Source organism: Sceloporus occidentalis, unplaced genomic scaffold (assembly GCF_023333645.1).
Source record: "Sceloporus occidentalis isolate IW3139 unplaced genomic scaffold, rSceOcc1.0.p SCAF_3, whole genome shotgun sequence".
Taxonomy (NCBI): Eukaryota; Metazoa; Chordata; class Lepidosauria; order Squamata; family Phrynosomatidae; genus Sceloporus; species Sceloporus occidentalis.
Window position 1 is genome coordinate 79,793,016 of NW_028316983.1, and position 17,719 is coordinate 79,810,734.

General features: G+C 38.8%; 1 protein-coding gene across 5 annotated transcripts in view; it reads right to left on the reverse strand.

Annotated features, from left to right (window-relative positions):
- The window catches only part of TUT4 (terminal uridylyl transferase 4), a 57,524-nt gene that overhangs the window by 19,367 nt on the left and 20,438 nt on the right, over nt 1-17,719 (reverse strand). For all 5 annotated transcript variants that reach the window (XM_089515144.1, XM_089515146.1, XM_089515145.1 and 2 more), the window contains 10 exons: nt 17,531-17,647; nt 13,449-13,626; nt 11,390-11,478; nt 9,381-9,432; nt 9,147-9,216; nt 7,826-7,952; nt 5,982-6,101; nt 5,329-5,547; nt 5,048-5,222; nt 3,178-3,893 (listed from right to left, as the gene is read on the reverse strand). In XM_089515144.1, coding sequence (XP_089371270.1) covers nt 3,178-3,893; nt 5,048-5,222; nt 5,329-5,547; nt 5,982-6,101; nt 7,826-7,952; nt 9,147-9,216; nt 9,381-9,432; nt 11,390-11,478; nt 13,449-13,626; nt 17,531-17,647 — 1,863 coding nt within the window. The remainder of the gene's footprint in view (nt 1-3,177; nt 3,894-5,047; nt 5,223-5,328; nt 5,548-5,981; nt 6,102-7,825; nt 7,953-9,146; nt 9,217-9,380; nt 9,433-11,389; nt 11,479-13,448; nt 13,627-17,530; nt 17,648-17,719) is intronic.

A 17,719-nucleotide genomic window follows, 5' to 3' on the forward strand; every position in this document is an offset into this window, starting at 1 on the left:
CACCCATGTAGACAATTATTTTGGAGTATTTCAGATTTTGGGATTCTGGATAAGGAATACTCAACCTGTAATAGCATAATCACATTTCCCCAAAGTGGTCCCCATGCCAGAAAACTATATACAGACAGATGTAATTAGTGCTTAATTCCCTACCCATTTCAAAGGCAACAACATAAATATTCCTAGTACTTGATACCTCCTACAATCAACTGGCCTAATTCCAAACCAAAGAAAGGATGGGGATGGGAAAAATCAACACGGAAGATTGACGGTGGAATGGGGAAAAATACACAGCACATTCAACTACTTTTAGAAAACCATAACTTTCTCTCTGCACCATATGAATAGTGGAAAGCAGTGGTCTGTTGCTGGAAGGGACAACTATACAAGGGAATTAAATATTCCTCAACTAGCAACATGCTCGGAAAGAATAAGAAAACAGAAAAGGCCCTACATTACAGAAACCTTTAGAATTGTGCAGTGCATTTTGTTGTACAATTAAGCAGAGAAATCATGGTTGTGAAGGATATACCAAGAAACAAAATGGAAGGTGAAATATTAGATGCTGAGAAAATAAGCACAGGTATTGGCAAGTATGGTGCCTCATATGCAGCCTGAGCAATTCTGTTAGTGGGAGAAAAGAAACAACTTTAGAGTAAGATGCTGTTTCTTTGTTTTTGCATTCGTATTTTAGATGCCCTTCAAAGACTTAGATCTAGAATTCTTTCCCTTGTTCAAAATTTGAAGGTAGAATACTGAGCTAATATTACTAAACAAGAAATTCTGTAATAGAGCCGAAACAGCTGCCCCTTTGAGCACTGGATCGGGGCCGTGGCAACTGCACATCATAGCCCCGATCTGGATTTTTTCCTGTGCAAAATAAACACCGCACTGTCAGAGACCGAAAAACTGCCACCATGTAAACAGCTGGACAGCTCCACGGTGGCTTCCTGCTGGCTTGGGGGTGTGCATAGTGCATAGGTCACATCCCCAAGCCACCGGGCAGCCAGCTTTTTTTGCCTGTCTGTTCCAGCCCATAGTTTCTTTAGTATGAAATTTGAATTCAGTAGGAGCTGGAACTCTGCCTTATCCTTTCCATAATGAACCTGAGAAAATTAATTAATTAATTAATTAAATACATACATACATACATACATACATACCAAACAAACTATGGCCTGTCTTGTTGGGAGAAAGACAAACCAGTGTCCTGACTTCTATCGTGTTCAGATATTATACTGAACAAAGCACAGACAGTTTGTGGTTTGCTCATATTCCACTGTAAGTGCAAGCAGCCACAAACAAATAAATAAAAATCACACTGCTTGGCAAATCTAAACCAGGTTTCTGTTGAAACTAGGCTTTATTATGGCCAGACAATTATACTCCTTGTTTTTGTTGTTATGTGCCTTCAAGCGGTTTCCAACTTATGGCAACCCTATCATAGGGTTTTCTTGACAAGATTTATTCAAGGGAGGTTTGCTGTTGCCTTCCCGAGGCTGACAGTGTGATTTGCCCACCATCACCCAGTGGGTTTCCATGGCAGATTTCCATGGTGGGGACCTGAACCCTTGTCTTCAGATTCTATCTTGTTTTAACCTTGTTGAACTCTCCCTTGGATCTCATGTTTGGAACAACAGGTGATATAAATAAAATAAGGATCAGGAAATAAGTATCTATAAAAATGCAGATGAACTCTACAAACTTTCTAAACCTTTCTTTAGTTTGGTGGGTAATACATGGCCCTCCAGATGTAGATGCAACTATCAATAGCTCTAGCCAGCACAGACAATGAACTAGCTGTTGCAGTTCAAATAACATATGGTTGCCCACCTAGTTGTTCTGTATATTTTATCAACTCTGCTATGATGTATTTTATTTCAGATATTTCCAAAGTTTACATAATAAAAGTGCTGAGAATGCTTTTATGTGCATCATGACAAGTTTGATTAATGAAAATGCTACTAAAACTATGACACTAGAGGATGTCAAAAGCAGATACTGTGAAATACATCTTTAAGAACAAAGAGAAAACAAACAAAATTATAAATAATCTATTATCTACATTTACAATAGAAGGGCTTGAGTAATGGCCTAGCAATATGAATATGTTGGAATCAGATGCATTAGATCCAAAGAAGAGTGCCAAATCTGTACTATGATATGGAGTCAAAGTCTGATATCTTCTGCTGTACTGCCTGCATTTTTGCTTATGTATATGTCATGCAGTTATTCACTTTGAAAAATGATTAAATATATTGAACTTTAGTTGATTTGCCAGATGCTACCTGAAATCTGTTCCAGAGGACTGATGAATTCTTTAGTACTTTACTTAACCTTTATGGATAATTATATGGACCTAGAAGATGCCATAATGCATAAAGGCTTTCTCTATTCCATTTGTTCCTAGTTTAGAAATAAAAACTTGCACTAAAGTGAGAAGACTTCAAAGATATATTGTATCAGCCTTGAACATATGTATTTTTGAGGTAGGGGGACAGTCCTTAGTCACAGCACTATAATGATTCCCTCATAAGAAAAAAAAAGGACACTAGTGCTCTGGTCAGAATGTTAATTCCTTCTAAAATGTTTGGCTTTTAGAAGATTCCTTGAAAGCAGCTATCTAGCTCAGTGGTTTCCAAACTTTGGTCCTTTAAGTATGTTGGACTTCAACTCCCAGAATCCCCAGCCAGCTTGGCCAACAGTCAGGAATTCTGAGAGTTGAAATCCAAAAGGACCAAATTGAGAACCACTGATCTAGCTCATAAGACCTACACTTCAATGCACTGGTGGGAAAGTCTTGATGGAAAAAGGATGAAGCCTCGTGAATCCTGCATAGGACACATTTATTTTTTCTTTCCTGGGGGAAAACTGATACAAAGTCATGAATCAACAAAATTGTCCATTAGGGTGTGGTGAAGCATTTAAAGTCTAACAAAGTGTTAAAAACTCTGCATTCAGCAGATTTATTCCAGGCTTGAAGAATGTTAAAGAAAACAATCTAATGAAGGCACTATGGTCAAATGGCTAAAAGAATATGCTGCTTCATTCTGGTAATGGAGTCTGGTAAAATAAGACTAGCCTTGTTTTATTTAACAAACATCTGGGAAAAACACTTCATGAAAATAAAAAAAAAATGAAAATAAATATTTTAAAGGATTTTTGAATTCATTTTACCTTTCCAGAAGTCAAAATAAATTTATCAAACACATAATGCATATCTTCTGTGGCAATTTCATCTTTAGTGTCTTGAATTTCTCCTACTGCTTTGCAGTTGTGCGAGGTAGCTGCTGTGCTAGTGCCTGAGCACATATTCTTTTGTGGATATTCCATTACCGAATGTCTACTTTCAGTGTCAGATAATTTACTAACTGAATCTGCATCAAGGGACCTATCTTCACTAAAAACACAATTTTCTTCAGTTGCAGGCTCTTGATCATCCATTGCCTTAAGTGACTTGTGTTCTAATTCACAGCATTCATTAGCAATATGGGATACAGTTTCCTCTCTGCTGTCACAGTTTGCATTTAGAATTTCTGGTGTTTTTACCAGAGAGCTTTTTAGGTTCTCAGAAGTACATCTCCTGGATGTAGATTCCATTTCACTACATTCATTTAACTCATACTCTTGCATATTACATGCACAGCCTGCGCTCTGCTTCTCTGTAATATTATCCTGCTGTGAAAGGCAACAATTGGTTACAGGTTCTCCAGGGTTTTTGCTACCAATTTTTCCTTTTTCTTTTTTCCTGGTGTCTGCTTTGGGCTTACTCCCATCTTTTTTCTGTGGACACGCAAAATACTTATATGCTGTCCTGAACCTCTCAAGTATGTACTCAAACACCATCTGGCTGTTCAGGCTCCGTGCAACATTTCTTTTTAGTGCAAAAGGATCTAGAAGAAATAACACAGACCAGTTTTAAGTTTCCTTATTTTTGGTTAGGGCCTTCAAATATGGTCTCAAACTATTTCATGTTAAATTGAATAGGTAAGTATAACTAAAGAAAATATTTTAATACCTTTTTAGAAAAAAAAATTAATGTAATTATTTCTAATACAAGTACAGTGGTACCTCGGGATACGAAATACCCAGGTTACGAAATTTTCAGGATACGAAAAAAAATAATTTAAAAAAAATTTTCCGGGTTAAGAAAGTTTTTTCGGGTTACGAAAAAACTTTTGGTGCTTTTCGGCGCGATTTCACACCAAATCGCGGCTTTTCCCCATTAGCGCCTATGGGGATTCGGCTTGCGAAAGCCTTTCGGGTTACGAAATTGACAGCGGAACGAATTAATTTCGTAACCCGAGGCACCACTGTATTTAAAAAAACTGCAGCTAGTAACTGCCATCATGAAATATGTATTATTCCTTTATATGTAAACAAGAACACTGAATTCCCCCCCCCCCCTAAAAATTACTATTGAGACACTTGGACTGCATTATCTATTTTTGTTTCCATCAAGTATGTATGTCACACACTTTTAAGCTTAACTTTAAAAAAAATTCAAACTTTCAGTCTCTTTAATCAGATAATGGTCATAATTCTAAATGATACAAATCCTATACTATTATCGAGAAATTTTATATACATACACACACCTATCTTCATCTGTTTCTACCATGTTTTTATTAGAAGGCTGAATGGTAGTTTAACAAAAAAAGAGCATGTTTGCCATTTCCATTCCTGTAACTACTCAACAGCTAATTTCTCTTTACTAGTGAGCTGTTTCAGACTTGTTTTATTTGTGAGGACAATGAAATAACAGTAAATTTAGTATAAAAGTAAAAAAAGGGCAACAGCATGCAACTTGCCATATTAATGAATTATTATTTACAGTTCAAAACAAACAACTTAAGACCATTTCTTTCTAGAGAAACAATGTACTAAATTTTATCTAATTAATACCCATTTTCTCCCATATGGGACTCAAATTGGATTTATACTGTATGTTAAAACAAAATAGCTAGAATTTAAATTTAAAAATTTAAAAAGTAAGGCAAAGATATTGCATTCCCAAAGCATTATCACAAAACACAGTTTCCCTTACCTTCAATGGCTATTCGCCTTTTAGGCCAGATTTTGTTCTCTCTGGTTAAAAGTTCTTGTACCCGTATGCTGATAACATATTCTTCCAAAGCAAATTCCAGTGTATAAAACTTCAACAATTCTAGCCACAGCTTTCCCAATGATATCTGGTGTGGTGTTTCCAATGCTAACGGAGACTGAAAGATACAAAAAAGGGGAAACTTTTTTTTTTTGTCATTAAATTGTTTCATTTGAAGAAGAAATTCAAGAAAGGTCAATTTTTATTTAAAGAAAATAACTTACACTGCCATTTTTCTCCTTTGCATTATGCTGGGTGTCTGTTTCTACGGCTGTTACACTCTTATTACCTCTGTTCTGTTCACCTTTAGCTTTTCCTTCTGCAGCACTAGCATTTTTCCCTCCTCCACTGTTTGATTGTTTGTACTCCCACACTACAAATTTTTCATCTTTTATTCCTTTCAACTGGTAATCATCAGCCTTCTTAGAATCAAAGCCTTCAATCTAAAGAAACACAAGAAAAAGTTTTTCAATGAACAAGATCATAAAAGGGCTGAATTCAACATGACCCTGGCACACATCACAAAACCTCTTTCCTCCCACCTGATTCAAGAAGCTCCCAGAATATAGTGCTAAGGGTTTCCCTGTCCCACCCCCTCTGCCCACAAGTGCAGGCTGGGGGGTATTGAGAAGTTGCAAGTAGGGAATCCCCCTATTCTGCTATTGTATGATGAGACACGCAGCACTTTATTCAGACCAAAGAAACTGAAACATATAAGCATTTATTTTATACCACAGATTATGGCTAGAAATAAATTCCAAGTAGAAATGTAAAGCAATTTTATGGCCAATTGAATTTATTTTCTCTTCTAGGTCTATGGAACTAATTACCTGTTTCTTGTAAACCTGACCTTTCTATTTTAATTTTTAAAACTTACCCAATTGCCTAAATATGATGGTAGTATGCGTGGTTCTCTTTGTTGAAGAAAAAATATCACCATTAAGGCAAAGGAATATGAAGGGATGCCACCTTCTGCTTGGCAGTCAATATGACACAACTACAAAGTAAGAAACAAAAAGTCTTAGTTCTATTATATACTTTTTCTTCTTTTTTAAAAGTAAAACTTAGCATATTTTGAATTAAGCCATCATTTTCTAGTAACAAATAAAGCCTACATAAACCAGAGCACAGTTGCCAGGCACATACTGTCAAAATCCTCTTGAAGCTAAACAGGATTAACTCCAGATAGGAGTGCCTAGATGGGAGGCCATGCCTGGCAACCCCATGTCATATATCCTTAGTTCATGTTGGAAGAAAGCCACAATATAACTTAATATACAGTCAGCCCTCTATATCTACGGATTCAACCATCCACAACGTGAAAGTATTCAAAAGAAAATAAATTCAAAAAACCAAACCTTAATTTTGCTATTTTATAAATGGGACACCATTCCATTATGCCACTGTATTTAATGGGACTTGAGCATATACAAATTTTGGTATCCCTGGGGAGTCCTGGAACCAAACTCCAGTAGATACCAAGGAACAACAGTACAGAGATACACCTGTCATCTCTAAACTAATCTGCCAAAGATACTTTTGTGCTAGACTTTGATATGTTACCTCTTTGTATTATTAATGGGTTTTTAAAGTTGTCTCAACTGATTTTAATTATATGTTTAATTTAATTTGTATTTTCATAATATCTTTTTAGCTTTGGAAACTACTTTGGATTAGGAAAAAGTTGGGATATAAATCAAATATTTACATTAATGCTCTACATCCTACAGTTCATCCCATCTAGAATAAAATCAAGCTCTAATGGTCCAGTGGACCTGCATCAAGTGGAATTAACAATATATACAGCAATTAATACATACAGCACACATTCACATATTTAAATAGCCAGAGAAACACTGAAGCACTTGGGTAGAGAAGAGTTTGGATAAAACATGCTGTTTACATAAATAAGGGTTACAGGGATGACACCCACTAAATCCAGATATTCACAAGATTTTGTTAAGACATTCATCAGAGCTAAGAAAAACACCTGTGCACGCAATAATAAGCACGCATGCACTGTTGAATGGTCAGTTTGTACGTGATATCAAATAGAATGCAGATATCTCCCCAAGACTATAAACTAGATCCAAAACCCCTCCCAGACGATAAACCAGAATCTGAAAAAAACCCTCTTATGAACATATCACTATGTTATTCTTTTATCATTTGTGATTTTCCATCAATTCAATACTGAGGCTTAGGTAACTAGCTCAACTTTTGTACCCTTAATATACAAATTTTCCTCTCTCCTCTTCTGTATCTATATGAGTAAAAATCTAAGTTATTTACATAGACAAAAGATGCAACAGAATGGAGCAAGACTCTAAGATTCCTCTCTACTCATCCATCATAACATACATAGGAGATCATTCCACTTCTAACTACACTTCCTTACATGGTGCTGAAGGCCAGTGAAAACGGTCTTCTGAGGGTCTTTCAGGATGTGCAAGGACTTCAGTGGAAGAGGCACAAGAAGCCTCAATGTACATCCAAGAAGCCTCAATGTGTGCATGGATACATTGTGTTAGCCTTTTGGATTTAATCCAAATACTTTATACTTTTTATTTCAGAAAACAGAAATAGATATTGAAAAAAGATTTTACTATATATAAGTTGTACAAATGTTGTGAAACTCTTTTTGTACTTCAACATGTAAATATTAACATGCTCTTATTAGTGCATTTTTATATTCATATATGTGATTATTTAAAAACTTACTTTAGCCCAGTAGCGAAAAGCCAACACCAAAGGAACAAGGACTGGCTCTAGTTTGCCGAGTGCAGCTAAAAGGTCAGTTGTAAGACAGGCCACATCATTTCCAGCACTTACTTTGCAAGTTAAACCACTAACATTGAAAAAAAAAATAAGACAAGTTGTAAGTCACATCAGTGTCTCCCAGTAAGTGAAGTTTGAGGAAAACTAAACATAGAACACACAGTCTTCACCATATATGAAGCCTGCACTAATTTCTTTCCACATGTTGATTTCTTCCCCAGTACTATTAAACCATAGTCAAACATTACACATTTCATGTCTTTGGCATGAATGAAGGACATGCCTAACTCTACCTATCTTGGTTATCCCTTTCCTCAGATGGAAAGTGAGATATGTGAAAAAGAGGTTTATTTATTTTTATTTTTTATTTTATTTAAGGTTCATGTCTTAAGGGGAGATTGGAGGCGGCGCAGTGGTGACGTCATCATGGCGGCCCCTGTGTAGAACGGGCGCCGCCATTTTGTACGTGCTGAGCACGTACTAGGATTGGAGGCATTCGGAAGGGACACCCCTTTCTAACCCTAGTACGTGCTGAGCACGTACTTTTATGCCCGTCTGTAATGGGCCTATGTAAGTAAAAAAAAACCTAGAAAATTCAGGATCTTACTCATATGGAAAACCTCCATATGAACACCAACCTCTCCATCTCAAATGCATCCATTTCCAAGCAAAAAAAGGTAAAACAAAATGGGGTGGCAGCCAAGTCGAGCAACACCTAAACACAATTTTACTTTATTAAGTATGTTTAAGTCTCTGTAATTCAATAAAGATTACAAATATGCTCAAATTTCTGTCACTGAAATCAATGGGACAAAAGAGTGCTTAACTTTTTAGCTAGAGTACTGGCCCTAAATACCTTAAAGGCACCAGATCCCATCTGATCTTCAATGCCAAGCAGGGCCAGCCCTATTCAGAACTTGCACAGGACAATGCCAATGAATATCAGGTGCTGTGGGTGTTATTTCAAAGGAAGGAACTGGCAAAACCACTTCTGAGCATTCATTGCCTAAGAAAACCCTATGAAATTCATGAGGTTCCCGTTAGGTTACAGGTGACGTAAAGGCACATACCTGGAGACTGTGTTTTGCTGTTTTATAGGTATTTCTGAGATCTTTCTACTCCTTGAGAAACTGAGGAAATAGTCCTAAAGTTGGCTCCAAAGTAAAGAACTTTTTTTGTCTTTTGCAATCTAAAATGTATTGTAATATCAAAAATAAAATATCTTGACTCGATTATATGTTACATGAACATACAATACACAAACCTTTTAATATCTTTACAAAAAACAACAGGAACTTTGGCATGGAAATCTGATTCCACATCAGAATAAGAAGCTGAAGGAAAGAAAAAACAGAACGGTACATCAGGAAACAAAAATATCTTGCACAGTTCTGCCAATTCAATTGTCACAAGTGTACTATATATGATCCATATATGTTTCCAGCATCAATCGGAATATGGAATAAGAAAATGAAAAACAAAAAGCTAGAAAACGTACCATTATTTTTCAAAATTTCAAGCACTTGAATCAGAACATCTGGATGACTCATCTAAACAATAAACAAGAATGTTATTTTTCACTCACTTTGATTTTATCAACATAAACCAATACAATACAATACAATCCAGACCTCCACTTATTTGCACAAAGAGCAGAGAGCAGTCTTCTGCATGCAGAAACAGTACCTAAAGAGAATCTCTGGAATCTTGAGTCCAGCCCCAGGTGCTGGGCACAATTAATGTTTTCTTTCCTCCATGACCAGGCATGAGAAAAGAGGCAAAGTATCTAGAATCCTGGAGTGAGTTCAGTTAAGTATACTAACTACTCTCATCTGAAGCATGCATATTGACACAATGTCTCACACACCCCAGGACTTAAAGGGAATTGTAAGGCACTAGGATGACAGACCACCTTGCTTCTACAATCTTGACCTGGTTATCAGATTCAATGCACCTGCAACACCTACTATTCTGGTTCTGTCCAGTTCCCTTTAAATCTTCAGAATGGAACATGGGGTGCAAACTGCTCAGCAAAGCTGGCAGAACACCTTTTCGGTCCTGGTAACCTACAGCAGTTGTGATGCTATTAGTAACAAACAAGTTTACTGGCAGTTCTTATCTTCTTCATGCAAATACTGGATCAGACCTTTGATTAGACAAACGGTCAGTGTCAGATCAAATCAGTCCATTCCGCTTCTTTTACATCTTCTGTCAAAGTCCATGAACACTTCAAACCATTTTCTAGTTTTCTGCAAGCTCACATATTTGTTAAAACCTCAAGAACAATTGCCATGCTGGTCTTTAACAGCACAAGGGGAAAAGTATCTTGTAGCACCTTGAAAGGTAGAATATTTAATATGGCACTAGCATTCATAAACTAAAGTGTATCAGATGCACAACATGTAGACTCTTCCCATTTTTCTCATAACAAATGCATACCTCCACCCTAAAGGCAATTTTTCAGATGTAAGCTTCAACTTTTTCAACAGAATGTATTTTAGGTCAGTATGCTTTGTATTACAGTCCTTTCTTCTGTCATCTTATATGCAAATTAAGCATAAAATTATCACATCCAATATTCCAACTATATACGAGATAAACTCTTGTTTTAAAAGGAAGCTTTGGCAGTCCTAATATTAATTACTCTATTTTCTGGCTTATAAAACTACTTTTTAACCCAGGAAAATCTTCTCAAAAGTCGGGGGTCGTCTTATACGCTGGTTGTCGTCTTATAGGACGGGTGCTGAAACTTTAGAGCTGGATTGGAGAATCTGCGGTTGCTGCTTATGGTGGGGGGAGCTCAAAATCTGCATCCCCACTGTATGCAGCGACCCTATGAAAGCAGCAAGGGCAGCGCTGTACAAGTATGGTAGAAGAAAATCCATTCGTGGAAAGGAGTGACTTAACGTGGTCCCGATGACGAGGTGAGGGGACGCCTCTCATCGGGAAGGGTAGACCAAGCTGCAGGCGTCCAGGACGCCCGGGGTATGGAAAAAAGAGCCATGTTTGCGCTATCGCTCTGATAGTCTTGGAGACAGGGAGGGCTGGGCAGGCAGGGAGAGCTGACCAATCCAAGCAGGCTTTGTATACAACAAGTTTTCCTGCTAAGTACCTGCATGTCATAAGCATTTGAATTACCATATTGAAATCAAATCTGATGTTTTTTTAATTTTTATTTGGTGTGCGTTGGAATAGGGGTAGTCTTATATGGCGAGTATATCCCAAGCTCTATATTTTAACCGGAAAATTTGGGGGTCGTCCTATACATCCTGTCATCTTATACGCCGGAAAATACAGTACTCAGAGGCAAACAGACTGGACTGAATTAAGCTGTTCAAGCTTATTTATAGTAATTCTGGTAGAACATTCTAAGAATGCTTACTTATAAATCAAATATCTCACAGGTGATACTACTACTAATAAAATTTATTTACATCTCACCTCTTTAAAACCAGAGCTATAAAATATTTCTGTTTGTATAACATCACTAGTATCTCCTCAACTTACCGTGGAGGGAAATTTTATATCAATATTAACATCACTGGTTTTAAAAGCAAATCTAGTTAGGCAGGATCCATACATCCTCAATGAACATTCTGAAAGTAAACAAAGAATTCTGTAAGTTATCAAGGGTGTCTCATAACTTCTTGTATTACTCTGATAACAGGTACCATGGCTTCACTCTTAAAGCAAACAAACTGAAACTGATTACATTATACTACATACAAATGTAATATTTTACTTTCAAGTTATAAAGTATTTTATGGTTCAAAAAGTAGAAACCGAATAGTTTATTCGTACTGGTGAACGACAGTGTTAACTGACCCAGCATTAATTCACTTGCTTTTGCAGGTCAACCTCATACCTCAGAGGTACAACAGACAAAGATACAGGCTTTATTCTATGCTGTTTCTCTTCAATAAAAGTAGAATTCTCTTAAAATTGGACATTAGCACTATGTGTATGTGTGGGACTATAAGAAAAACATGTATTTCATACCAGGTACTAATAAGCACAAACTCCATGCTACTTGACAACACATGCATCTTCGATATATCCTGATTTATGGTAAATACAGATCTATTTAATTAACTGTAAATGGATTTTGTGAGATTCTCAGTCTGGAACCCATCATGTGGCAAAACAGAAAAGCATGCATTCATCATATATGATCTCCATATATTAATTTTTTATAGTTTAGTGTATTAATTCAGCATATGAATAAGTTGTTGTATAGTTAGGCTATTTCAATTTATATGTATTTGCATGGATGGATATCTTTTCCTTTTCTTCTTTCTACTTTTTCTAGATTTTTTTTCAGATTTATAAAAATCTGATTTTCAGAGTGAATCTCTTATCAAATAAATAAATAAATCAGATAGCAACAACTGCAATTGCTTATCCAGTATAGCAGCATTCTAAAACTGTGTACAGTGGGCCCTTGGTATACATGGGGGATCCGTTCCGGACCCCCCCCCGCGTATACCAAATTCTGCGTATGCTCAAATCCCTATTGTCCCCAATGACGGCGCGCGTTCACGTGCGCCGCCATTGGGGACAAAAATCCCTAGCTTACCCTCCCCTTTCCTTCCCTCCCTTCCTGCCTTCCTCCTTCCCTCCCTCCCTTTCCCCACTTACCTTTTTCATCGCTGCCACTGCCGCCACCTTGGCTTCCGAGTCGCCATTACCGGCGGTGGCGGTGGCGGCGAGGAGGCATGGCCCTCGGCCTCTGCGGGAAGGCTGGGCGGCGCTGGAGGCCAAAGGGCTTCTAGGCAGCCACCCGGCCCTTCTGCGGAGGCTGCATCTGCGAGGAGGCCAGACTGGAGACCAGGCTTCGGCCTCCTCGTGGCTGCCCCCTTCGGTGAGGCCAAGGCCGGGCGGCGGCTCCACTTCTTCGCCGCCGCCTCCGTAGAAGGGCCGGGTGACTACCTGGCCCTTTTGTGGAGGCAGCGGCAGCAGCTGCGAAGAGGCCAAAGCCTTCCCTGCAGCCCGGCTTCACCGCTGCCTCTGCGGGAAGGCCGGGTGGTGCTGGAGGCCAAAGGGCCTCCAGGCAGCCACCCGGCCCTTTTGCGGAGGGAGCAGCCACGAAGAGGCCGAAGCCTGGTCTCCTGGCCGGCCTCCTCGCAGATGCAGCCTCCGCAGAAGGGCCGGGTGGCTGCCTAGAGGCCTATGGCCTCCAGTGCCGCCCGGCCTTCCCGCAGAGGCCGAGGGCCATGCCTCCTCACCGCCAACGCCGCCGCTGGTAACGGCGACTCGGAGGCCAAGGTGGCGGCAGCGGCGATGAAAAAGGTAAGTGGGGAAAGGGAGGGAAGGAGGGAGGCAGGAAGGGAAGGAAGGAAAGGGGAGGGTAAGCTAGGGACTTTTGTCCCCAATGGCGGCGCGCGTGCACGTGCGCCGCCATTGGGGACAACTTCCAGGTTTGCCTTCCGCGGATGCTCAAATCCGCAGAAGGCAAATCCGCGTATAAGAAGGGCCGACTGTATTTGTACAGTTGAATACATACAGGTCAAGCTAATAAAATATTATTATTTCCTTAAAAAAATATTGATCACTTTACATCAATCACCTGGCAAGTGTTGCTGTATTATGGTCTCCATATCACATACAATTTCTTGACGGATTCTGAAATCATCATTCGATATGCCTTGCTCCTTTGCTGCCTCCATCAGCATAAAACTCAAGGCAGCCACTTGTGCAGGGGAAGGGGGAGGGAGAGCACGCAGTTCATTTTCTTCTTGCTTTTCCTGAAGAATATTATGGTAGAGGTTAGGGTTACTAAGTAAAAAGGTAAAGTTTTCCCCATTAACAAGGTTGTCAAGTCATGTCCAACTTTAGGAGGCAGTATTCATCTCTGTTACTAAGCCGAAGAGCCAGCGCTGTCAAAGATGACTCTATGATCATGTGGCCAGCATGACTGCACAGAACACTGTTACCTTTCTACCAAAGTGATACCTATTTATCTACTTGCACTTTTACATGCTTTCGAACTACTAGATTGGCAGGAGCTGGGACATGCGCTCTACATGGGGCAACCCTTGTACAAAACCCCAGAAGCTGTAAATGGTGCAGAATATGGCAGCTAGACTGGTCGCTGGCAGTTCCAGGTCGGACCATATAACACCTATTTTAAAAGACCTTCACTGGCTGCCTATTCGCTTCTGAGCTCAATACAAGGTGTTGGTTTTGACCTATAAAGCCCTAAATGGCTTGGGCCCAGGGTACTTGGAGGACCGCCTCTCCCCATATAATCCGCCCCGCACACTTAGAACATCCGGGACAAATTTGTTGGAGGTCCCTAGGTCAAATTTTGCACGGACCTCACAGAGGGCTTTTGCCATCGCTGCCCCTTCACTTTGGAATAAGCTCCCTGTAGAGCTTCACTCCGCCGCCTCACTAGATATCTTTAAGAAAAATCTGAAAACGTATTTATTTCGGTTGGCCTTCCCACCTTAGTTAAATTGTTCGTTTTCCTGCCCCTTATTCTCCCTTTCGACCCCGGACCATTGTAAATTGATTTCTCTTTCTTTTTGCCCTTGACATGTGTATTTTATTGATTTCCTGTTCCTATTCCTTGTAGTAATGTTTTTAACCTTTATATTGAATTTTTTATCCTGTATTGTAACATTTTAAATTTTGTAAGCCGCCTTGATCATATTTATGGAAAGGCGGGGTAAAAATAAAATTTATTATTATTATTATTATTATTAGTGATGGAAGCTCCGTCACATGGCACTTGAGCCTTGAACTGCCAACCTGCCAATCTTGCAATCGTCAGAGTTAGCGTCTTAACCACTGAGCCACCACATTCCTATTTAGGGTTCCTAAAGAAGATGAAAAAAGCCTCAAATCCCACTGAAAATAACAATACATTTTCATTATAAGGGCATAATTATTATTACTATTTTCAACCAATCAATGCATATGTCATTCTACACAAATAATAAGAGACAGACTGTCCTGCCTAAGGTATACCATTTAATATTTTTTTAAAATAAATAAATGGAAAGGAAGTGGCTAATAAAAGAATAAAACCAAAGAATAACACCAACTTATTACAAAAATAAGCTTTCCAAATACATATTATCTAAATATACAAAATTATCAAAATATACAAAATACCCACGACTTCATAGAAATATATCCTTTAGCAGTGGTGAGGCGAGATGAAGCTCTAAAGATTGAGGGAGGGCTAGTCCACATATAACTTTAAAAGTTAAAACTATAATATTTTATTGGATCCTAAAAGAAATACGAAACATGGTCCTCAGAAGTAGACTCATCCCACCACATTTTCTGGAGTTAGGTGCATAGGACCACCGTGAATGTGGAAAAACTGCAAATAAAAAAACACTATGTTTTTACCTGAGAGAATACTTCTCTAGGAATGTCTAGGTTCTCCACTGCATCTCTGCGGTCAACATCTGTGAGATACTGACCATAGAATTGTGTTGGAGGAGATACAAATGCCTAGTGGAGTGTTCTCTCTAGGTCCTTCAGTGTGACATTTGGTTAAAGCTGCGCTGGAGGATCTAAATATTCCTAGAGAGAACATATTAATATAGGTGCTCTTGGTGGCCTGTTGTTGCTTTACGTTTGACACACATTCCATCTTTCTATTTTTGAATTTAAGTTTTATGTCTAAGGTGAAGTCTTCTTTTCACCTTTCCTAGCATCTACTGCTTCCTGCCTTTTGTCGACATCTTACTCATACCTTGGAGAAAGAGTGCCACAAACTGGATATCCAGATAGTTTTAAAGATTTACATCAGGTTCACTAGCCCATTTTGAAGGTCTGAAGTTCTCGCTACCACCTTTCTATTAAATCTGCTGGAGGAAAAGGTCTGAACTTTATGATCACTAGATGGCTTAGTCTTAAGTCATGCATTTTCATTACAAATTGCTCAAACTTCTGAGGGACTCCTGAGGGAGTTACAGCACATGCAAATATATCTGCTCCCACTACAGCAGTGTGTTCAACCGACATGCCCTCGGAAGAGATTTACCTGGCCAAATCCTCCCAACTTCACCAAACACTGTAAGTTGGGCAAGTTTGCATCTACAAAAGTTTCTTCTGGCAGGAGGGTCCTCCAACAAGTGGTTCCCACCTAACTTTACGTCCAATTTTGCTCCCTTGTCACATTTTCCCTTCTGACACAGAAAGATCATCTGAAGGAAGCTGGTTCCTTTGCCTTCTTAAAAGAAGTAAGCTCTGATGTTTTTAATCTCTTTAAAAATTGGTGACAGGTTGAATAACTCTGCTTACTTTGTGGATACCTCAGCTCTAGCAAAAGACAACCTCTTGGTTTTCAGTGATTCTCTATGGGACCATCTCCTCCCATTTACATTAGGCCCAATTTGCATCACAAGCCCAGAAAAGCAACTCCGATATACAGACTCATATTTATTCCCTAAACTAGGGCAAGTTGTATTGCTCTTAATTGCTCTGGGGATGCTCTTATTTAATTGTAGTATTGTTGTTTATACTTTGTGTTTTAACTGAATAGAATTTTTATTTTTTTATATGCAAGATTTTTATGCTATTTATTTTAAGTAATACTTTTATATTGTTGCTCTTTCATGTGCCACAGGGTTCTGTCCTGGGCCCAGTGCTATTCAACATCTTTATCAATGACTTAGATGAAAGAATAGGGAACATGCTTATCAAATTTGCAGAGAACACCAAATTAGGAGGAACAGCTAATACTCAGAGGACAGGATCAAAATTCAAAATGACCTTAATAGATTAGAAAGCTGGGCGAAAGCTAACAAAATGAATTTCAACACAGAGAAATCTAAGGTACTGCATTTAGGGCAAAAAATGAAATGCATAGATACAGGATGGGGAATACCTGGCTTAATGAGACTATGTATGAAAGGGATCTGGGAATCCTAATAGATCACAAGTTGAACATGAGTCAACAGTGCAGCAGCTAAGAAGGCCAATGTGATTCTAGGCTGTATCAATAGAAGTATAGTGTCTAGATCAAGGGAGATAACAGTGCCATTCTATTCTGCCTTGGTCAGCCCCCAGCTGGAATACTTTGTCCAGTTCTGGGCACCACAACTCAAAAAGGATGTTGACAAGCTGGAGCATGTCCAGAGAAGGGCAACCAAAATGGCGAAGGGTCTGGAAACCATGCCTTATGAGGAGAGACTTAGATAGCTAGGTATATTTAGCCTGGAGAAGGGAAGGTTAAGAGGTGATATGATAGTTTTGTTTAAATATTTGAAGGGATGTCATATTGAGGATGAAGTAAGCTTGTTTTCTGTGGTTCCAGAGAACAGGATCCAGAACAATGGATGCAAGCTACAAGAGATTACTGACAGTAAGAGCTGTTCGGCAGTACAACACACTCCCTTGGAGTGTGGTGGACTCTCCTTCTTTGGAGGTCTTTAAACAGAGGTCTTTAAACAGAGGCTGGATAGCTATCTGTCAGGGGTGTTTTGGTTTTTAGTTCCTGCATAGCAGGGAATTGGACTGGATTGCCCTTGTGGTCTCTTCTAACTCTATGATTCTATTATTCTATGACTCTATGATCTTACTAGACTGCAGTCCTGTAAATATTTAATGTAGTTTCAGTTAAGCAATTTTTATGATTTCTTTCAAAATTTCTAATCAGAAATACCAAGCTTGGTTTCAAACACTTACCATGATATTCTTTTTGTGACGTTTTTCTTTAATATGTTTATGAGCTCCTTGGATATTTTCAATGTGAACTAAGCATAGCTTGCATAGATACTGGCAGTTAGCATACTCTGGAGAGCGCTGTGGAAAAAGTATACAATGGTAAGAACACATGCACTACAGAAAAACATGGTGGAAAAAGACTGTCCCTAT